This window comes from Malaclemys terrapin, chromosome 1 (genome assembly GCF_027887155.1).
Source record: "Malaclemys terrapin pileata isolate rMalTer1 chromosome 1, rMalTer1.hap1, whole genome shotgun sequence".
Lineage (NCBI taxonomy): Eukaryota > Metazoa > Chordata > Testudines > Emydidae > Malaclemys > Malaclemys terrapin.
In genome coordinates, this window is record NC_071505.1 from 345,485,172 (window position 1) to 345,507,522 (window position 22,351).

Genomic DNA, 22,351 nt, shown 5'->3' on the forward strand with positions numbered 1-22,351 from the left:
CTAGAAGTGTGGGGGGCGACCGGCGCCTGGACCATGGCCCTGCCCCGAGGCCACGCTCACGCTCCACTCCCACTCTGCCACAGGCCTGGCTCCCACTCAGCCCCCTCCTCTGAGGGGCCCCCCACCTGCACCTCTCTCTGCCCTCTCCCCCAAGGAGTCCCCCCGCCATGCCTCTCCCCACCGCCTCCCCTGAGCGTGCCTCTTGGTCTCTCAGGGACAGAGAAGCGCGAGTGGGGAGGGGCGCGCGGGGGAAGTGGTGGAGTGGAGCGGGACCTCCGGGCAGAATGTGGGATGGGGGCTACTGCCCAGGTGCCCTTTCAACAGCAGGCGGCGCTCCAAAGGGAGGTGCACCACATCCTGTCTGGGGGGGCTTATCCTCCCCCAGTCTATTATACCTGCCGCCCGTGGCCACAGGCTTTCACACCCGGTCCCTAAGCCGTCTCCCATCCACCAGCCGAGGTGAAAGTGGCAAATCCAGCCATGCTGAGGATTTGGGAGGACGGTCACCCCAGCAACCGTCTCCCCGAGCCCTTCCGCTATCCCGCGGCCATCCACAGCCTGGGATCCACCTGGATTTGGAGGCTGGGAGTCTAACGGCTGGCCCTCAACCAGAGGAGATGGCAGACATCCTGGGTCTTAATATGGCGGGACAGCCCCTGGAGACGGCAGCTTCCCAGCATGCAATGCTCCCTCTTGAGCCGAGTGGCGCGCAGCCGGAGCATGGCATGCTGGGAAGCTGTCGTCTCCAGAAGCTTCCCCTCAAGACGAGCATGGCCCAGTATGCAGCCAGGTAGAACTGCAGAGCCCCGAGTCCCAGGCCATCTCCTCAGGCCCTGCCCCGGCACTCAGGCTCTTACCGGGCGGTACTCGATCTCCGTGAACTCCTTCAGCACGCTCCGGAGGAAGTCGACCCACTCCTTGTCCCCCATCGAGTTCTCCTGGGTGCCAAAGACGTAGATGTCATGGGGGATGGTGACCGTCATCTCATCCAGCGTCTTCCCCAGGCCCTTCGACGTAAACCAGGACGTGATGCTCTTGGGGGGAGGCACGCTTCCTGTGGGAGAGGGCATGGCCCAACAGAGCCGCGGTCACCGATGCGGTCACCCTGCTCAGTCCCAGGAGGATGGGCCCGTGGTTGGGCTGCCAGCCTGGGACATCAGAGACCAGAGTTTAGTTCCCTGCTTTGCACCAGACTCTCTTGGTTTTCTTGGGCCCACCGTTTAGCCACTCCGTGCCTCGGTTTCCCTTCTGTGCAGTTGGGGAAACAGCCGGGCCCAGCCTCACAGAAATGCGTGAGGATAAACACATGGAAGACTGTGAGGTGCTCAGAGACTGCAATGTGGGGGGCCAGACAAGAACCACCACACAATGCCCACTGCGTGTTCACAGAGATCGGGGACTAGGTGGGGATCAGACAGGAAGGTCTTCTCAGGGGGCTGCGAACAGGTGTCAGGAGGTGGCAACCATCCTGCCTTGCCCAGGTTGCTAAAACAGGGGGGTAGTCTGGTACGGAAAGACAGAGCTATGGCTAACTTAGGGTAGCTATACATATGATACGTTCACTTGCAGCAAGCTATTCAGCCACTAGATGTCACTGTCTATTGCGGGGGGGACGGGACGGGACGGGACTTTTGGGCCTGAGGGCCGCATTGGGGTTCGTAAATTGTATGGTTAGGGGAGGGGGTCGGTTAGGGGAGGGGTTCGTGGCCCAGCCCCCACCTCCTATCTACCCCCCCACCCCGGGACCCCTGCCCCATCCAACCACCCCTTCTCCCTGTCCCCTGACTGCCCCCGGAACCCCTGCCCCTGACTGCCGCCTGCCACCCCATCCAATCCCCCCTCCTTCCTGACTGCCCCCTGGGACCCCTGCCCCATCTAACCACCCCTTCTCCCTGTCCCCTGACTGCCCCCTGGGACCCCTGCCCCCATTCAACCCCCCTGTTCCCTCCCAACTGCCCTGACCCCTGCCCACCCCCCCAAATTCCCCTGCCCTCTATCCAACCCCCCCTGCTCTGTGCCCCCTTACTGCGCTGCCTGGAGCACCGGTGGCTGGCGGCACTACAGCCGCGCCGCCCGGCTGAAGCCAGGCCACGCCGCCACCACCGCGTAGCTCAGAGACCGGGTCAAGCCGGGCTTTGCAGCTGCGCTGCCCGGCCGTCCAGAGCATTGTGCCGGCGGCGGAGCGAGCGAGCTAGCTGAGGTGGCTAGCCTCCCGGGCCAGGAGCTCAGTGGCCGGGCAGGACGGTCCCGCGGACCACATCCGTAGTCTGCCCACCTCTGGTGTACTGCATGGAGTTCCAGACAGGTGTGGTCCCTGGTGAACAAGGCAGACAAAAGTGGAATGCGAGCAGGGTGGAAGCCTGTTTGTTAGTGCTTGGAGCTGGCAGCTGTTTTGTTTAAACAAACGCTTCCTGTTTAAGACGGGCCGTGATTCCTTATGTCCTGACGGCAGGGGGCTGGAGGAAAGCTGGGTAGGGTATGTGGCTCGCAGGTGGGATCTGTTTAGCGGGTCTGGATACGTTCTGTGACTCTGGGCCATGCTTCCCGGGCTGAGGGGAACTCCCGCAGGGCACTGAGCGCTCCACATCACCCTTGCCCATGTTCCCATGCCACCTGAGGGCCGCTCCCGACAAGCCCTGCCCCAGGCACCCCGTGGCACTGACCCATGTTCCACGTGCCGATGAAGACGGAGATCATGTCGGGCTCGTCCTGCTTGGAATGTTTGTTTTTCATCAGCTGCAGCAGCTGGCAGAACGCCTCCCGCTTCTGGAGGAAAGGCAGGCAAAGGAGGCAAGTGTGAGGAAGTGGGAATGTTCTTAATGTTTTCTCTGAATACCGTGTGGGTGCCTCAGTTTCCCCTATGCATTTCTTAAGTATCTAGGTGGGGGGATAAGGGTGTGTGACTGTTGCAGAGCCTTAGGCAGGTGTGATGCTGTCTGCACAGAGAATGGCCGACACCCTGTCTCCTGGCAACTGATGGCCTGGGCCCCTCCCCTGCAAGTGCCAACTGAAGGTGTTGGAGAACAAAGAGATCAGGTGGCCTCCTGTCCCAGAAAAGAAACAAAGGCCAGAGGAGGGGCTGGAGGGGGTTTCAGTTTGGAGCTGGCTGGGGAAAAGGGGGGAAGCGCCACTGGTCTGGGCTCCTTGACCCCCAAGATGGACCTGAGGGGGTCCTGTTGTCTGTACCTACAAGCTCTGTTTTGGACTGTGGTCCTGTTGTTTAATAAACCTTCTGTTTTACTGGCTGGCTGAGAGTCATGGTGAATCGCAGGAAGTGGGGGGTGCTGGGCCCTGACTCCCCTATACTCCGTGACTGTAGGTTAGGCAGCAGGAGGAGATGGGCCGTGGACCGGAGACCCAGGTACAATCCCTGGTCGTGGCCACCCACTCGTCAGTCAGGAAGGGCTCGGACAGGTAAAGGCTATACAATAGTTCACCCATCACTGGAATGCAGCCACCTCCGGGGTGGAACGTGGTTTGTGTTTAACAGGGCACAGCAAACTATGCAGCTGTTTAGGACAGGAAGTGAAGAATTCCATAACCAGTTACGGGGGGAATCTGGTGCCGGGGCATGATTAATGGTCATGTGTGGTTGTGGCCTTGGTTTTAAAGGCAGCACCTCCGTACCCCTATTAACTTGCTGGGCCTCCGTTCAACCCGCAGACCCATCTTGGAATCTGAGTTAAGCTGGGTCCTTTACTTCTCCTGCATCATCACTAGCAGTAAAGATTTTGTAGGAAACCATGCCCTGGAGTGCAACCCCTTTTAATCAGGCCCTCGGTGACCCTCGGGGTGGCCAAGCTGTGACGCCCCTGGGGTTTCTGCAATTGACATTCTGTAGACAGCCTTGTTGATGATGCATAAGGAGGAAGAGACGCCCCGTCCCCCTCCCAGTGCCAGGCTGGCTTTGCAGGCGTGAAGACGTCCTGTCGTCACTGCAGTCAGCTGTCCTGGGAAGATCTCCTAAGACAGGGTTTTTTTTTTTTTTTAATGTCGTTTCTTTCCGGACCAGAACCGCACTCGAATGCTTTAATTTAGCCACATTCCCTTCCTGCGGCCTCGGAGCTGTGTGGGCAGGACCACACCAGACACAGTAATAATAGACCCATGACTCACCCTGGCACTGACGAAGACAAAATCTTTCCGCTGAGTTTTATCCTTCTCCTTCTCGAAGACGATCCCCAGTTTATTCTGCACCCGCTGGGACTTGATCAGCTGTCGGACTGGAGAGCGGCACAGAAAATCAGAGCAGACGTGACCCCAGAGCCCCGTTCCTCTCCCACCACCCCAGGAGAAAGCCCGAGCACTGCAGAGGCAGCAGGCGAGGGAAGACCCCAGGGCTCCCAAGGCTGGAGGGACGGGCGTGGTGTCATTGGCACACACGGTATCATGCCACGAGGAGGCATTGTGGGTGAGCGATCAGGTCCTGAGTGATGCAGTTTGGGGGCCAGATCTAATCATTTTGTATCTCCGCATGCTACAGGGCAGCCCCAACACACCGAACACCCCACAGAAACAAGGGGGCCCGGGGTAACAGCAGCCCCAGGAGGGCTGCGGCTGGTCCCTGAGTGCACGGGGCATACGGGCCGGGCGCAGCACCCAGCGGGGGCCCTTGGCTCTTACTCTTGTCGTGGGTGAACGTGTTCCAGTCCTCCTGGGAGTCCTTCTGCTTCTTCAGCACCACCAGCTTCCCGCCCTCCACGTCCACACTCAACGTGAACTTCTGCGACTTGCCAATCTTGGTGAGGTCCCCCAAGGTGACGTCCAGCTTCACCTGGGGCAGAGAGACAGCCCTGCGTGGATGGGAAGCTCGGAGCTGCTCGGGCGGCCACGCCCCGCCCTGGGGCTAACGCCACTGAGCTCAATAGAGCTACGCCGGGGAGGAATTTGGCCCCATGACTAGTCTTCTACCTGGTAGCCCTGGCAAGAGAGACCGCCCGAGATGACTGGCGGGGAGCTCCAGGGTGATGAAAGGTGGAGCCTCAGACAGGACCCCAGCTCTGGCAAGGCCCCCAGAGAGCACCTTCTGCGTGAGGTGAATGTGAGACGGCTTCCTGGAGACGGGGATTGTACAGAACCTTTCCCCTGCACTATGTTATTCTGGAGTCAGAGCAATGAACCCGACTGACGCTGGTTATTTGGGTATTAACGAACCCAAGTGGGGTCAAGCAGCTGACTACACGATTGGTCACCATTTTCCTTGGTCAAACAGCTGCTTGGTTTGCGCCTCAGCTCTACGGACCAAGAGAAGCTCCATAAACGTGTCGTTCCTGATCCTCGAGGAGCCGGCACGTGCTTCGGAGCGATTCCGAAACAGACACCGGCTCTGCTTTGCTTCTGGAGGGCCAGAGCCCAGGGCTTCGCATCTGAACCCCTTTGGCTAGTCGTGGGGAGAGGGAGCGCTCAGACTGAAACCCCCCGATGCAAATCCACTCCATGGTTTTGGTTCCGGGTTGGCAGGGGAGGGGAGTCTGGTTTACATACGGTCACAACACTTCTGATGAGATTTTGGTGCTATCAAACCCAAACCCTGGCTCCAATTTCCCAAGAACAATCCCAAACCCGGCCCTGATTCACCTCAGAACAATCCCAAACCCTGGCCCCGATTCACCCCTGAATCCCGCCTCCATTTCACAGCAGAGGCCCAAACCCCAGACCTTAGCCGTGATCCCTCCTAGAAACCCAGCCCCCAGTCCCCTCGGCTCACCCTAACTCCCGACTCTCTCCAGCCTGTCTCGGGGGCAAACTGGCACGTGACGAGCGCCGTTCCCCGGCTGGGGCGTGGGAGCTTTGGGGCCCAGGCCACGGGGTGAAGACTTTACCTCGAACGCTTGCACGGGGATGCTCTTGGCTTTGCGGGAGGAGGGCTGGGCCAGGATAGACTGGGCCGTGGAGCTCATGTCCTGGAGAGCTTTCAGAGCCTGGCAGGGGGAGAGAATTGACACGGCCTGGTCACAAGCGGCACCTGCCGGGTCCCCCACTCCCCTCAAAGCCTTTGGCCTGGGCGGGGTCTCCCGGTTTTACCCCTGCCCCTCCCCACCTCCTCAGCCGTCTCTGGGCCGCGCCGTGGGCTGCAGCTGGTTGCCCTGGAGTTCAGCGGCTCCCCCGCGCTCCCCGTCAGCGTGAGGGGAGGAAAACATGTGGGAGGCGGGAGATCTGCCACCCAAGGGGCCCGGCCCAGCCCCAGTGCGAGCCAGGGCTAGGCCCAGGCAGAGCATTCAACGAGCAGGCGGAGACCGCGCTGCCACGCAAAGGCTGGCTGGCTCTGGCGGGGGCTGCGAATCCCGGAGGGCCCGGGCAGGGCTCAGAAGGTGGGGGTCAGACGCACAGGCCGCCCCCCCACCCCCCCCTCGGGCGCCATTGGCAGGGAGCTCAGTCCCCCGGGAAGTCGATGGGAGTAGCCGGAGCTCTGCACAGCTGACAGGCACTGTAGAGGTAAGTGGCTATGTGACTTGCCCATGGCCCCCGAGGGAATCAGTGTCAGGAACAAGAGCCGGCTCCGAGAGCCCCTGGGTCCCAGCCCTGCGCGCAGACCACGGGATCCCAGCTCCGTCCGGCTGCACGGCTCCGTCCCTCGCCTCCACAGCCGAATCCAGCAGCAGCACGACGCAGCTAAGTTCAGCACCGGGCAGGGTGACACCGCCATGCGTCCCCGGAGCCCAGGCCCGCCCCACTGGGCCAATACAGACCCACACGGACCAGATGGGTTTGCGTCCAGCCCCTGTTCTGACACGGGCTGCGGGCGTCCGGGCCAGTTCACCCACCTTCTTCTCGATGCTGGACAGGAAGTCCTTCAGGACAGACAGCTTCAGCACGAGGTTCTCCAGCTCCTGCTCTCCTGTCTGGCCAGCGGTCTGCAGCCACGAGAGGGATCAAAGCAGAGATCACTTAGACAGCGCAGCAGCCGGGCGGGCCCCGCCAGACACACCGCACGCAGCCAGGGTGCGAGATCGGGGGGGGCGTAGGCCAGAGGGGCTCTCCCGTCCCCACAAAGAGGGCTCAGTTTGTTCTCCCGACTTAATGCCGCTGCGTCCCCCTTCATGGGAGCGGGTCCCAAATGGGGGATCAGGGTCCGGGTCCCCTTTTTGGAGACGGGGAAACTGAGGCACAGAGCCACAGGCCACGTCACCGATCAGCAGCAGAGAGAGGACAGAACTCAGGTGCCCAGACCCCCAGCCCCACGCCTGGCTCCCTTCCCTCGGGCTCTGGGAACTGACGTGTTTGGGGCTAGTGGGGAACAGGAATAGACTCGGTGAGGCCTCAGAGCGAGCTGGTGCCAGCCAGGACGGCGGCAAAGGGGCAAGACGCTCTGGGTTGTCCACCCCCGCCGCCGCTCCCCAGGGACGCACACTGCCTCCTCCGAGCCAGGTTCTCCAGCTGCCGGAACAGAGCATGCTGGGAGGAGAGGGTGGAGCCCGGCCAACGTATCCAGGACCACAGGGCACCTGCCTGCAGGGGACGCCAGGTGGCCAGTCCCCCAGCTGGTATCGTAAGGGGCGAAGGGCGACCGAGTCTAGACCCAGAGTGTCAGGGATGGCGGGCAGGCTGTGACCCCCACCCCCAGGGCACGCCAGAGAGGGGACACCGTCTCCCACAGCAGCTGCTCTGATGGCCAGACAGTGGCGCCCCACAGCCCCACCCCACCCAGCTCAGCCTTCTATCGCGTGTGGGTCCCCAGCTCACGGGTTATCTCAGCTGCTATGGGGAAGAAAGACCCAGCCCCCAGATCTCGGGGGGGAGGATGGGCCTTCACCTGGCAGGTCCCCCACAGCAAGGCCCAAGGGGAGGGGCAGCAGTAATTGAGAAGACACAGGGCAGACATAAGGCTGGGGAAGAGGTCCTAAGTCCCGGAGGGGTGGGGTATTGGCCCCCTGCGGCACCCCGCAGCCACTACTCCCCACCCTTGACCTTACCTGCTGGAGGATCCGGGAGACCACAGGCGAACTCTGCTGGTCGAACACCTTGGAGAGGATCTCCAGCCCGGACAGGACCTTGTCCACCTCGCTGCAAGGCAGAGGTGCAGACGGACGTCAGTCAGCCAGCCAGCCAGCCCCGGGACGGGGAAACCCCTTGGCACCCCCGCCCCAGCCTGTGGCAGGTCAGAGCCAGCCGCACCAGGGGCCGGCGCGGGTTTGACAGCGCCTGGGAAGCGACGCCGGCAGCTTCACACCCCCCGGGACGAATTCTGAGCAGGGTTAAGGGGGAGAATGAAGCTCCTGCAGCCAAGCGCTGACAGGACTGGCAGTGGGATTGGACTTATGCCCCCCGTCCTCCAATCCCCCCAAGGGCCTGCCCCACACCCCACCACTACAGCAGGAACCCCAGAGGGGCGCTGCTGTCCCATGCTGGCCAGGGGCCTGCAGATGCAGCAGGGAACAGGCACCATGGGGCCAGCCCCTATTGGGCAAGGAGATGCCCACAGCGCCCTGCCTGCCTCCTAGTGGTAGCTCCCAGCCACAGCACCCCATGGCAGAGAGCCCTGGAGAGGTGGGGATCAGCAGCCAAGATGCAGCCTGAGCCACTAGGGGGCGCCAGGCTCCAGGCCAGGCTCTTACCTGTGTAGCCTTTTGCAGGAGGTGACCAGGGTCTTGTTGAGATGGGGCAGACTGCTGGCCCCGGCTTTGACAGCCTCCAGGTCCAGGGTGTAGCTGCCCTTCAGGTACTCGTGGGAGACCGTGCTGAGGCCATTGGTGGCACTGCAGGGGGCGCAGAAAGGTTAGCAACCGGGCGCCGAGCACCGGAAACGCCCGCTGCATCCCAGGCTGTCCACTGGGGCATGAGAGCGAACGCCTGTGGGAGGGCTGAGTTCCGGCGACAGTGGGTGCCAGGAGAGAGCACTTCCATGGGACCCCCCCGTCTGGAGGGGGACATCACTCCGAGGGTGGGGGCACCCGGGAGAGAGTGGGAACGGACGGGGGGCAAAGGCGCATGGGTGTAATTGAGGGTGATCGTGCACGTGCGAGCCCAAGTGTGCAAAGGTGTACGTGCATTACCAAGTGTATGCACGGTGGGGAAGACAGCCCAAGCGTGCGAGTGCAGCAAAGCGGGAGTGGGTGTGCAAAGGGGGGAAGCAGTGGGGTGCATCTGGGGAGCATCAGAAGGGACAGATTCTTGCTTTTTCAGCCTGCTCCACCCGGAGCCACCTCCCTAGCCGGGGGATCGGACTAGCCCAGCTGTCCGAAAACCGAGTGAGGAAAGCCAGCCTGCCTCAGGACGCAACTCGAGGCATGGGCTGGATGGGTCTCAGACTGGTGGGTGGAGGACAAAATCACCAAATCTTGGCTCTCACTGGCTCCCTGCTCCGGGGAGATCAAGGACAGAGCGGGGGGAAGGGGGCTTGTGGATCAGGAGCGAGGGGCATGGGGGCAGAGATGGGGCTGCGGGTCAGGAGTGAGGGGCACGGGGGGCAGAGATGGGGCTGCGGGTCAGGAGTGAGGGGCACCAGCAGCTCCCCCATGTGGCGGGATCTCTGGGCCCCGCCTGGTGGTTCTGGAGACAGAGACACTACCTCTCGATGACCCCGTCCTGCGTGGCTGGTCCGAGGCTGGCGGGGGAGAAGCTGGTGGAGCCGGAGCGTGGCGGTAACGGGGGCTTTTCATCCTCCCCATCTGGAAGGAAGGGGCAGAGCCAGTCACAGACGGAGCTGGGGTTGGGGCCTCGTACGTTGCCTGCAGTAACTGGGGTCCCCAGCTCACCCAGCCCTGGAGGGCCTGGGAGCCCGATCACCTTCTGAGGGTCTCGATTTGATACCCACGGTGAGCCTGGCAAACCAGGGGCCAGCTCTTGCCGAGGCTTTGGGGCTCTGCTGAGCACGGACACGTTCATTGCTTGGCACCCGTCTGTTTCCCTGGCCTGGGAGTACGGGTCAGAGGGGTATTGAACCTATAACCATGTGTCCAAAGGCTTGCGAGTTACTGCCGGCATGAATCTCCCTGATCATTTCCGTATCCCCTGCTGCAAGGGAATAGCTCCGGGTTTGCTTGATCCCTGTTTGCTCTGGAACTAGCCAGTCAGGTGGGATCGTCTCCTGCCCCCGACCCGGAGAAGGGCTGTCACAACTCCCCGGCCCGCTGCGGGACATCACAATACACAGACTTGGGTCCGTGCCCCCTCACGAGGCTCAGTGCAAACCGGCTCCTCCCGCCAGCTCCAATTCTGGGAGCGGGAAACAAAAAAGCAGCCGACGGGACTGGACTCTCGCAGGGCTGGAGGGAGGACACAAGCCCAGAGCCCCGGGCCAGCCTGGCTCAGCCCCACCAGCCATCCAGAGCTGACACAATGCTACCGCTCGGCCACCTTCTGGAGCCAGTGTCGCCTGCTTTAACCTGGAACGAACTCTCCTTTCTCCTTCCCAGCGAATAAATCCGCAGCCAGTTTGCCACAGGATTGCCTTTGGTGTGAGCGCCGAGGGACCGGCTGCCTCGGGGGACGCGGCTCGTCTCTTGGGACGGGAGCCACCCGAATATTTTGCCATCGTTGGTGTACGGGAACCAGCTCTCCCTGAGGCCAGCGTGCCTGGGGGCGGGACAGCCGGGAGCAGCCCAGGGCACTGGCTGTGACCGCGATCCAGCTCACATTTGGTGCTGGCTCGGTGACAGCGAATTACTGACCACACGGCCGGTTCGGGGGCTCTGCCCTTGGTCGGCACTCACGGCCGTGAGCCGCTCCAGACAACCACATCTCGAGCTGGTCAACTGCTGGGGTCCCAGCCCCACTGGGGAGCCCAGGGCCACAGGCCCCATGCGGCCTGGCAGGAGCAGCAGCAGGCAGACCTGCCTCTAATCTCGGCATGGTGTGAAGGGGAGCGGGAGGAGGGGTGAGATGGGCTGAGTGCGAAGGGAGGCAGCAGGACCATCCAATGTCACCCTGCCCCCTGTATTGGACCAACAGGCCCAGCTACCCTAATATTCTGCCTCCAGAGACCCTGGCTCACAGCAGTGGGCCCATCTACCCTGGTATCCCGCCTCCTATCACCCCAGCTCCCCCCCTGACCCTGGCTCCCAGGGCAGGCCAGCCCAGCCGGCGAGGCCGGGGGCCGACTGCCAGGACGTACCCGAGTAGTCTCTGTCCTCGGCATTCTCCTTCTCCCGCTCGACGGCGAAGAGCAGGGTGCAGACCAGGCCCTGGTTGGACTGCAGGTAGAGTGCGATCAGCTCGTTCAGGGTCTTGAAGCGCCTCACCTGGACTCCCTGCGACGTCTGGGGGCACAAGGGGGCAGGAGGGAACCCGTCAGCGTGAGCAGGGGCCACACACAGACATGCCGGGTTAACACTGCTCCCATGGGCTGCACCGAGCGCAACCGCTCGGTGCAGTCCACGGGCGTCTTCCTTTCAGCCCAGAGATCCCAGTGGCAGCCTCTGACTCTCCCGCCCGCCTTCTCCTCCTGGGCCTTCGCCCCCGTCCTCCTCCTGGCCCCGAACCAGTCAGGGCTTTTCATCCTTCCCCACGCTCAGTCCCTGTAGCCGTTCTTTGTTCAATTACAGCAGCACCTAGAAACCTTGACTAAGATCCGGGCCCCCGTGGTGCCAGGCCCTGCCCAGACCCCTCCCGAGATCAGGGCCCCCATGGTGCCCGGAGCTGCCCAGACCCCTCCTGAGATCAGGGCCCCATTGTGCCGGGCGCTGCCCAGACCCCTCCCGAGATCAGGGCCCTGTTGTGCCGGGCGCTGCCCAAACAGGGACTGAAACTCTGTCTCTGTGACCTGGGCACGCCTGCCCCCACGAGGAGTGCGAAGGAGCAGGGTTCAGGGGGCCTGTCCGTGCCTAGGAGGAGACGAGGTGACAGGCCGGGGGAAGCATGTGGGGTGGGTTTTGTTTTCTCCCTTCCCCATGCTGGAGACGAGAGGCTGGGCCAGATGGAGCGAGCGTCGGCCCCACCCAAGAAAGAGCCGTGCAAGGAAACGGGGGAGCCCCTCCGTCATCTGGGGGTGTATCCGGCAGTGCTGGGGGCAAGGCAGCAGCACTGGCCCTGCTATAAACAGCCGGTGGGCGGCACCCATCTCCCAATTCCCAGCCCCAGCCCCAGCCCAGCCTCGGCGTCCCGGGATGGGGCCGCGGCCCTGCTGTATGCAATGCAGACTCGGGTGTGAGTGGCAGAGCAGATCTCCGGGAGGGACACTCTGGGGAGAAGGGACGGGGGGAGGGGAGTTGTACTATGGGAGGGGCTTGGTGGGGATTGTGGGTGGGTGCTTTCTCCTGTCCCTTCTCTCCATTCAGATCCCATTAACCCTGCTGCCTGGCCTTTCCCAGCCTGTGCCTGGCTGGGAGGGATTTTAACAGGAGCTTCTCCAATATCCCCATGTCCCGGCCAGGGGCGGAGGGCTGGTCTTGGTGCCGTCCTGCCCAGCGCATCTGTTCCTCCAGCTGTCCCGTGCAGGCCGGGCTAAGCCTTCTCCCAGCCAGAAATCCCATCTCCAGAGCAGCTGGAGAAAGCCCTGAGCCTGGAGAGGACAGTGGGGATGGGCCCCTGCGAACACGGGACGAAGACCGTCAGGATCAAACGTGGCTGCGTCCTCGTGCCAGGCCCTCACGGATCCCAGCTTCGGCTTGCCAATCTCACTGCAAATCCGGGGCTTGGGCACCCCGTGCTCTAACCACTTGGCTACGCTCCCTTTTAGCTGCCCCAGACCAGCCTGTTTGTAAGACGAGGGGTAGCTACAGGAACCGGCGACCCGGGAGCTGCAGGCGGCCGCAGAAGCCACTTTTTGTGCTGCGACTAGGCCCCAGGGCCTGTCTTCCCCACACCAGGGGCAGGGGTTTGCAGCCAGTGCCTGGTGTGCAGCCAAGATGGGGGAGTTCAAAGGGATTCAGAGACGCAGGGCAGAGAAGTGGGAGCCAAGAACTCCTGGAGCGTAACCCCGACTCTGACACTGCTCCCCGACCAAGTCACTCTGCTGCGCCATGCCTCAGTTTCCCCACAGCTAATAGTCCTGAGCACTTTGTGAGGATTCCCTAGTTAAAGGCTGAGCTACACCATGGGGTCTTGGGAAGGTAGGAGAACCTAGCTGGTGCACGTCCGGCTTTCATCCGCTGAGGACGGGCGTGCAGCAGGTAAACGCAGCCAGCCCGCCCTGCAGGGAGCGCTGTCACTGCCCCAGCCGCGTCACCAACAGCTGGGTCACGGCCGTGGCGAGTTTGAAAAATTAGAAGAAAAAAAAATTAGTTTTGGGTCAGAACAAAAATGAAAGTTTTGGGCGACGTGAAAAGCGGAACAAAGGGCGGTTTCTCGGCAACCGAAACGTCCTGGGCCAACCAACCCCAGCCGCTTCCCTTTGACTGAGACCCTTTTGGAACGTCGGCCCCGTTCGAAATAATGACCTCCACGGAGACTTGGAAAGGAGAAGTCGTTCCAAAGCAAAACAGCAACCTGTTTAGAGCGCTTCCGGTGCAGGGGGGTTGGAAGGGTGGGGGGACGGGACATTTTCCACATGGAGAATTCTGCAAAACCGGTCTGAATTTGTGCCCTGTCCTGCAGTAAGCGCAACGGGCTGAGACCAGGTGTCACTGCTCCGTATGACAAGCGTTCCTCTCCCGTACCCGCTTGGTAGCCCATGCGAAGGGGACTTGGTGCCGGCACCGATTGGGCCCTTGGCTGGCAAGTTCCCATCCCCGGCTAGAGATCTGCCCCGCTGAGCCAGGGCAGCAGAGCATTCTGGGGGAAGCGTGTCCACTGCTGTCTGTCCAGTACCTGCTCCGAGGCCCTGCCAGGTACCCAGGAGCGGTGTTGGCCCAGTGCCCAGGTGCTGCCTGATCTCAGCCCGGCTCCGCGCATGGCGGGCGAGGCTGGGGCGGGGGGAGGGGAAGGCGGGTATGCTGACTCGGCAATGCGGCGGGCAAGGCTGGCATGGGAGCTGGAGCACACAACACTCTCCTGTCTGTGGCCGTCCCTCCCCGGGGGCTGCTTTTTCCTGTCTGCTGGACAGCACAAAGGGGTTACTGTTGGGCTATAAATACATCGGCACATGGACCGGCCTGACTTCCTGCCAAGATCAGCAGCCTCTGCGCCGGCCGGCCCCGCTGCACGGCCCTGGAAAGCCCAGGCCACGTGGCCTGCATTCCCCCAGCCCCCAGGCGACAGGCGCCCTGACGCGGGAACTCCCGGTACTGCAGGGGTCCCCCCACAAAGGCGGGGATCCTCCTGTGGCCAAGCTCCAGCCGTGTCGGAGGGGGAACCCCAGAGCAGACACAGCCCCCCAGTCCATCAAAGCAGAAGAAAGGGGGAGCCATACTGAGAGCTACATGTGCTGAGGAAAAAGAGAGAAAGGGGAACTAAGAACCCCGGTGGTCATGAACCCCACGCTCCAGCTAGCGCTGCGGCCCAGCTGGGCACCTCTGGAGGGGGTTCCGTGGGCAGGGCTCTTTCACCAAGGTAGGCAGGCTGGTCCAAGGGCGTGCCAGGCACACAGCGGGTGGCGTCTCTCCGTTCTCCCCTTCCCACTCCGCTTGAACTCAGTTGCACCTGTGCCGTGCGAGAGCCTCATCCTCTACAGCCCCTGCAGCCGCCTCGTAGGCCACTCCTTCACTACCTCGCTCCGTGCCTCAGTTTCCCTGGCAGCTCATCTACCCAGGGAATTTCACCAGCATCGTTACACAGCTGTAAGCCCCCACGTAGATAGTCCTACTGCAGGGATAACAGAGCCTTCTCCCGGGTCAGCATCTGTCGTATCGAAAGCCAGAACAAGGCCCTGTAACTCCAGGACATGTGTTCCCAAGGCAGAAACTGAGCAGCGTAACTTTGCCAGTAAAATTCCCCATGGAGACCAGCCTGTAGACGGTGAGCTCTGGGGGGCAGTGTGTGGGCAGTGCCCAGACGCATGGGGCCCTGAGCTCAACTGGGGGCCTCCATGCCCTCTACCCAATACATCTTGGTCTTCACCCGGGCTTCCCAGTCACCCTCTGCCCCAGCTGGGTCTGGATTTTCCACCCCGTCTTCTCTGCCTAGGGGAAATGTCTTGGGAAGATGCTACACAAAGTAGACTTGTAGTATGGGGGTGGGGTGTCCTGGTGGGTACTGTGTGATGTGTGTATTGTGTATGGATGTGCCCTGTTGTGTACTGTGTCTACTCGTCTGTGTGACGTGTAGCATTCTGGGGGGGTGGGGTGTCCTGTTGGGGACGTAAGAACGGCCAGACTGGGTCAGATCCTGTCTTCTGACAGCGCCGGGCTACAGAGGGAATGAAAAGAATCGAGCGATTCCCTGTTGTCAGGTTCCAGCTTCTGCCAGTTGGAGATTTAAGGACACCCAGGGCATGGGGCTGCATCCCTGCCCATCTTGGCTAATAGCCATTGTTGGACCTACCCTCCAGGGACTTAGCTAGTTCTTTTTTGAACCTATTTGACTTCAGGACATCCCCTAGCAACAAGTTCCACAGGTTGGCTGTGCGTTGTGTGAAGAAATACTTCCTTTGGTTTGTTTTAAACCTGCTGCCGATTAATTTCACGGGGTGACCTCTGGTTCTTGTGTTATGAGTAGGAGTAAATAACACTTCCTGATTCACTTTCTCCACATCAGTCATGATCTTATCGACCTCTATCATATCCCCCGTGAGCCGTCTCTTTTCCAAGCTGAACAGTCCCAGTCTTATTAATCTCTCCTCATACGGAAGCCGTTCCATACCCCTCATCATTTTTGTTGCCCTTTTCTGAACCTTTTCCAATTCCAATATATCTTTTTTGAGATGGGGAAACCACATCTGCACACAGTAGTCAAGATGTGGGTGTACCATGGATTTATATAGACCAGGGCCGGCTCCAAGTTTTTTGCCGCCCCAAGCAAAAAAATTTTCCCGCGCCCCCTGGCCCAGCCCCATTCCAACCCCTTCCCCAAATCCCTGGCCCCGCCTCCTCCCCTGGGCGCGCCACATTTCCCCTCCCTCCCAGGCTTGATTAAAGGGGTTTTAGGTTGGACATTAGGAAAAACTTCCTAACTGTCAGGGTGGTTAAGCACTGGAATAAATTGCCTAGGGAGGTTATGAAATCTTCATCATTGGAGATTTTTAAGAGCAGGTTGGACAAACACCTGTCAGGGATGGTCTTGACAATACGTAGTCCTGCCATGAGTGCAGGGGACTGGACTAGATGACCTCTCGAGGTCCCTTCCAGTCCTACGATTCTATGAAGTTGGGCTTACTGGCATCACATTAGCTACCCTCCCGTCATCTGGTATAGAGGCCGATTATTACACTTAGTAGTTCTGTAATTTCACATTTGAGTTCCTTCAGAACTCTTGGGTGAATCCCATCTGGTCCTGGTGCCTTATTACTGTTTAATTGATACATTTGTTCCAAAACCTCCTCTACTGACACCTCAATGTGGGACAATTCCTCAGATTTGTCACCTAAAAAGAATGACTCAGGTTGGGAATCTCCCTCACCTCCTCTGCAGTGAGAACGGATGCAAAGAATTCATTCAGTTCTCCACAACAGCCTTGTCTTCCTCATCTGCTCCTTTAGCACCTCGATCGTCCAGTGGCAGTTTCCTGCTTCTGATGTTTTTTGTTTTTTGGTTTTTTTATATTTTGCTGTCACTTTTTGTGTTTTTAGTTAGTTGCTCTTCAAATTCTGCCTGGCCTGCCTTATACTTGACTAGCCAGAGTTTATGCTCCTTTCTCTTTTCTCCACAAGGATTGGACTTCCGATGCCTTTCTGCCTCGAACTGCCTCTTTTACTCTGTTGTTTAACCAGCGTGGCACTTTTTTGGCTATTGGGGCTTTTTCTATAGTTGGGGGATACATTTAGTTTGAGCCTCCATTGTGGTGTTTTTACCCAATTTCCATTCAGCTTGCAGGCATTTCACTCTTGTGACCGTTCCTTTGAATTTCCAGCTAACTAGCTTCCTCGTTTCGGTGTAGTTCCCCTTTCTGGGGGGAAACGCTGCTGCTTCTTTGGTATCTTCCCCCGACACTGATGTTAAATTTAACTGCACTGTGGTCACTATCACTGGTGGGGGAGGGGCTGTGACTAGCATGGCGGTGGCAGAGGGGCTGGGGCTGGCATGGCAGTGCCCGGTGGATATGGGGGGGCTAGGGGTGGCATGGCAGTGCACTCCCTTGTGGCCATGTGTGGGGAGTGTCGGTCTCCGCACAGCCACACACTGTTGTGATCACAGCTGTGGTGTCCGAGGAAGCGCAGCCGGCACTGTGAGCACTGCACATGCTGCGGAGGGCAAGAGGCCAAGGCCCCAGCAGGCCGTTAGCGGGGGCGGCCTGGCTCGGAGCCTGGTGAGCAGAACTGCTAACCACACCCATGGCCCGGAGAGAGCCTGTCGCCCACTACGCTGCACAAGAGCTACCCAGAAACGCAGCCACCTCTGGGGAGCAGGGCACAAACCCGCTCTTCAGAGGAGCCTCATGGGCCCTGCAATGCCCACACCTCCGTTGTGTGAGGTCTCAGCTGCCAGACACCACCAAATTGGTGGCCCCAGGACTTTCACTGGCGAGGACCCGGCCTCCTCAGAGCCACTACACATCTCAGTCCCTCCTCTAACCCCTCAGCCAGGGACGGCAGGACCCAGCCCTTAGGGACAGTACCCGAGCTAAGCCCCCATCTCGGTAGCCAGCCCCCAACGGCCACCGCACGGCACAGCGGGCACTGAACTCGGACCCTTGAGCTTCAGAAGTGGAGGCCTCTATGGCTTGAGCTAAAGGAGACTCTCAGCCAGCACCACTAGTAGGGCTTTTATCCTTCGTAGCAGCAACAAGTGATCATCGACACCGTACAGCTTACGGCATACGCCTGCGAGGACAGGGAGAGCAGGGGCAACCCCCCGTCCCCAGGACCCTGCCCCGTTGCTTGGTTTCGAGATCTGGGCCCAGCAGCGAGGACAGGGCTGGGCCCCCGGCAGGAGCTGCACTAGTCTCGGCACACGGCAGCGAGCGGTCCCTACCTGCACCGCTAGGAAGTCATCCTCATCTGGCAGGATCCGGTAGGTGTGGACGTGCTTCTGGAACCTGCGGCAAGCCGGAAGGAAGAGGGGTTAGAGAGACAGTCACAGAGCCCCGAGAGGCGCAGAGCAGAAGGATGGGCTTGTGGTTAATGCACTAGACTGGGACTCAGGTGATCAGGGCCCAATTCCCTGCTCTGTCGCTGACTCCCTGTGCGACCCTGGCCAGCCCCTTAGCCCCTGATCCTCAAAGGTATTTAGGTGCCTAAATCCCATAGGAGCTAGGCACCTAAATACCTTTGCACCTTAATCTCTCTCTGCCTCTCTTCCCCATCTTGGACATGGGGATCAGACTTCCTCTGTCCAGCCCTTGTTTACAGGGGCTCGAAGCTACCCAAGATGGGGGCAGTCTCTCGCTGTGTGTCCGTACAGCGCCTGGCGCACTGGGGCCCCAACCTCGGTTACAGCCACTGGAAGCTACTGCAATACTTCCCGTTGCACTCAGGAACAGCGGTGCTCCGCCTTTCCACCCACGGATCTCAAAGCCACTTGGGAAAGTTAACGAATTAACTGTGGGAAAACGAGGCCCAGACGGGACTCGCCCAAGTCCATGAACCAAATCGGATAGAAGCCAGGAGTCCTGCTCCCACCCCCACACTGTAGCTATAGGACCATCTTTCCGGTGCAAAAGCACGCCGGCTTCCAATGGGTCTGCCACGGGGACTGAACCAAGCAGCGCAAGTCCTGCCAAGCCACGCAACAGGAAGCCAGCTGCAGCCCCCGAGTGCCCTGCCCCCTCGCAGAGCTCTGGTCCCCTACTGCCAACACAAACCCCGAGTGGCTGGAGGGGGAAAGACACCAGGGGAATTTTTTCACCCGTGTGCAATTCAAAAAGCAGCTGCCCTGAATGCAGCTATCACTGAAGTGCTGCCGGCGGTGTTTTTCAGGGAGCAAAGAGCAGGACAAGGAGGTTACAACTGAAACCGCGCAGCAACCTTAAAAAGCGACATTGGAGCCAACTGGCGAATGTGTATGTCTAGCACTGCGCTCTGCCAGCTGTTGCAATTGCTCAGCCATGTGTCATCAGCCCTATAATGCCAGCAACTAAAGGAGAGCCTCTCTTGGCTTGGGTGCCAGGCAACTGCCCTTTTGGAGCAGGAAGATCCGGGTTCTATCCTTACTGCTTCCAGAACATTTTGAATGGCCACAGTGTGCGACTGTTTGTATGCAGTAACACCTAAAAGCACCACCTGACATCAGAGGCCCATTGTGCTAGGCACTGTACATACACACACACACACACACACACAGTGAGAATCCCTGTCCCAAACAGCTCCTGGTCTACAGAGATAAGACAAAGGACAGGAGGGAAACTGAGTCACTGAGAGGGGACAGGACTTACTCGGCATCACCCAGTAGGTCAGCGGCAGAGCTAGGGGAACAGCCCAGGTCCCCTGACGCCCGGCCCTGTACCCACTAGGCCACACTGCCACCCACAAACGAATAAAGGAAATTGATGCCCGTGAAGTGCTGTGAGATCCCGCACTGCAAGGGGCTAGAGGCAGGCCAAGGGGGCTGCCAAAGCACTGGAACAAGGGTGCCTTTTAAAGGCAAGTACTTCGGCTTCACTGCCCAGCCCCTCCCACCCCTCCAGGCTCCCCAAAACAGAAGGGGAAATGCACTGGGTCTGACACCGGGCAGCCGCGTTTATTTCACCGGGAACGACGCGCCAGGGAAGCTGCCGCAGGTAAGGGGCAGAGCTGGGCTGATGCCGCAGCTGGCCAGCCAGAGGCAGCCGCTCACAGCTCAGCCTGGCGCGGGCGGGGCTCTGAACCGCGCTGCGCTCCCCCCCCAAATCTGAGCCCGCAGGTGGACGGGGCAGGAGCGGGGGAGGCTGGAAGGATTTGCCCCTCTTGTCCGTCTGTCAGAGGAAGAACGCTCAGGAGAATGGATTCGCGCTGGTTAAGCAGCTTTCCCCCTGCAGGGCGAGAGGATGGGGGCTGCGTATAGACTGCGTCAGACCATCTGGCCGAGGATCCTGTCTCTGACAGTGGCCCCGTCCCACAGGATCAGGCAGAGTGTCCAGAACAGGGCAATCATGGATTGATCCACCCCTGTCGTCCACACCCGGCTCCTGGCAGTCAGCGGTTTAGGGACACCCAGAGCATGGGGTTGCGTCCCTGACCATCCTGGCCAATAGCTATGGATGGACCTATCCTCCATCAACTTCTCTGATGAGTTTTTGAACCCCATTATAGTTTTGGCCTTCACAGCATCCCCTGGCAATGAGTTCCACAGGTTAACTGTGCATTGTGTGAAGAAGTATTTCCTCTTGTTTATACTCAAGCTGCTGCCTGTTAATTTCATTGGGTGATCTCTGGCTTTTGTATTGTGCGGAAGGATAAATAACTCTTCCCTATTCACTTTCTCGGCACCAGTCATTATTTTATAGACCTCTAGCAGATCCCCCCAGCATATCTTCTCTATGGTGAACAACCCAAATCTTGTATGGAAGCTGTTCTGAACCCTTCATCATCTTTGTTGCCCTTCTCTGAACTTTTTTCAGCTATATCCTTTTTGCGATGGGGTGACCCATGGCATTATGACCTGATGTATGTGTGTGTGTCACCAGTGCTCTCTACAGGATAGAATCAGAACTGTTCTGCTGTGTGTCATATGCCCTATACTGCTAACAACTCATGTGAAGCACTGACTGGGCCAGTGCATTACCCTTTGGCCCTAGACGGACTGCTAAGTCTGGGGTGAGGCACACTGGCAGGGGGTAGCAAGTATCATCACCCAGCCATCGGGAGGCTGGTCAGACATGCACATTCATGACACTGCTGCATCCAGGAAGAAACCTGTTCTCCTAGGATTCCCTTGCATGCAGGGAAAAGTCTCTTTGCTTGTGCTACCCACTCTCCTTAACCACACCCGTGCCACCCTGGCCCCTTTCCAGAACGCCGACCTTCCTGCTCCACAGCCCTGGGCCAAGAGACTGAAGATGGTTCCTTGTTTCCAGTTCCTTATTCATGGGATCAGCCCCTTATTCGTGGTTCTCAGATCCCTACTCAAAGGTCAACATTATTTTAAAAGGTTTCAGAGTGGTAGCCGTGTTAGTCTGTATCAGAAAAAACGAGGAGTCCTTGTGGCACCTTAAAGACTAACACATTTATTTGGGCATAAGCTTTCGTGGGCTATCTGATGAAGTGGGTTCTAGCCCACGAAAGCTTATGCCCAAATAAATGTGTTAGTCTCTGAGGTGCCACAAGGACTACTCATTATTTTAAAAGAGATCAATGTAAAATTACTTTGATTTTAGATTAATGCGGTAACAGTGGAAATGACCAATGACTGACGTACTCATTAGATAAAGAAACAGCTGGGTTTTGACAGCCGGTACTGCTGAAATAAGTCTTGCGCACTGCGAGTGTCACGTCCCCATGGCCATCAGCCGGTTCTGAAGAAGCTGGGACGTGCCCCTCACCAACCCAAAGCTTCCGCCGTCAGCCACGGGCAGCCACTTGTCATGTCCCCATCCTGGTTCCTTTTCCTTCCATTCATTTTGGTGTCTCTCTTCCGCGCCCTCTCCAGTTTTTCAGTATCCTGTTTGACGTGTGGACACTAGGAACAGTCGCAACAATGCCAGAAAGAGAGAAAACTGCCCTACTCCTCCCGTTTTCACATCTGTGACAGGGTGTACTTCCCAGACCAGCCCTCCAAGAGCCAAATTAGACCACGTGGGCCCAATCAGCCAATTAGGCTACAGACGGGGGAGATTTAGGCTGTGTGGAGGGAGCTCATTACACGGATGCTCGCCTGTAGGGAACACAAGCTGGGAATGGGCGACAGGGGTGGATCACTTGATGATGACCTGTTCTGTTCATTCCCTCTGGGGCACCTGGCATTGGCCACTGTTGGAAGACAGGATACTGGGCTAGATGGACCTTTGGTCTGACCCAGTCTGGCCGTTCTTATGTAACAGGTGGGGCTTCTCTAAAGCCAGGAGGTTGGAAATAGTGCGGGAAGCTGCGGGAGGAAGTCTGCAGTGCCCCTCCCTGAGATAAGGGAGCAGGAGCCTGGTAGGAAGGAGTCCAGGGATGAGAGCAGGAAGGTGGTGGAGATGCAGAGCTGAACTGTTCACTACAGGGCCCTGGACTGGAACCCAGAGTGGAGGGTGGGCCTGGGTTCCCCTCCCATCCACGGTAGGGTGGTGTTTTAAGGGGAGTGGATACGAAGGCTGCCAGAGTCGCTGCTGGAGTGAGGGCAGCGGGCGTGAGGCGGCCTGACGCTGTGTGTGGAGAGAGACCCTGAAAGACCACCCCGGAAGGGGAACCGCTGAGTGACCTGGCTGCAGGGTGGAGTCACGAGAAAGGGGCTGCAGACAGAGAGACGGAGGGCAACCGCGGGAAGGGGCGTCGGCCTGGCAGAGCTAATCCCCAGAATGGCCAGGACGAGGCACCATCCATTCG

The 22,351-nt window shown here is 59.5% G+C and overlaps 1 protein-coding gene across 1 annotated transcript in view; it reads right to left on the reverse strand.

The window, feature by feature from the left end:
* Positions 1-22,351, reverse strand: part of INPPL1 (inositol polyphosphate phosphatase like 1) — a 70,620-nt gene that overhangs the window by 24,367 nt on the left and 23,902 nt on the right. The window contains exons 2-12 of the mRNA XM_054015925.1: positions 17,883-17,946; positions 11,054-11,198; positions 9,509-9,608; positions 8,556-8,696; positions 7,914-8,004; positions 6,765-6,854; positions 5,823-5,921; positions 4,624-4,774; positions 4,117-4,223; positions 2,664-2,766; positions 858-1,054 (exon numbers count right to left, since the gene is read on the reverse strand). Of these exons, the coding sequence (XP_053871900.1) occupies positions 858-1,054; positions 2,664-2,766; positions 4,117-4,223; positions 4,624-4,774; positions 5,823-5,921; positions 6,765-6,854; positions 7,914-8,004; positions 8,556-8,696; positions 9,509-9,608; positions 11,054-11,198; positions 17,883-17,946 (1,288 nt within the window). The remainder of the gene's footprint in view (positions 1-857; positions 1,055-2,663; positions 2,767-4,116; positions 4,224-4,623; positions 4,775-5,822; positions 5,922-6,764; positions 6,855-7,913; positions 8,005-8,555; positions 8,697-9,508; positions 9,609-11,053; positions 11,199-17,882; positions 17,947-22,351) is intronic.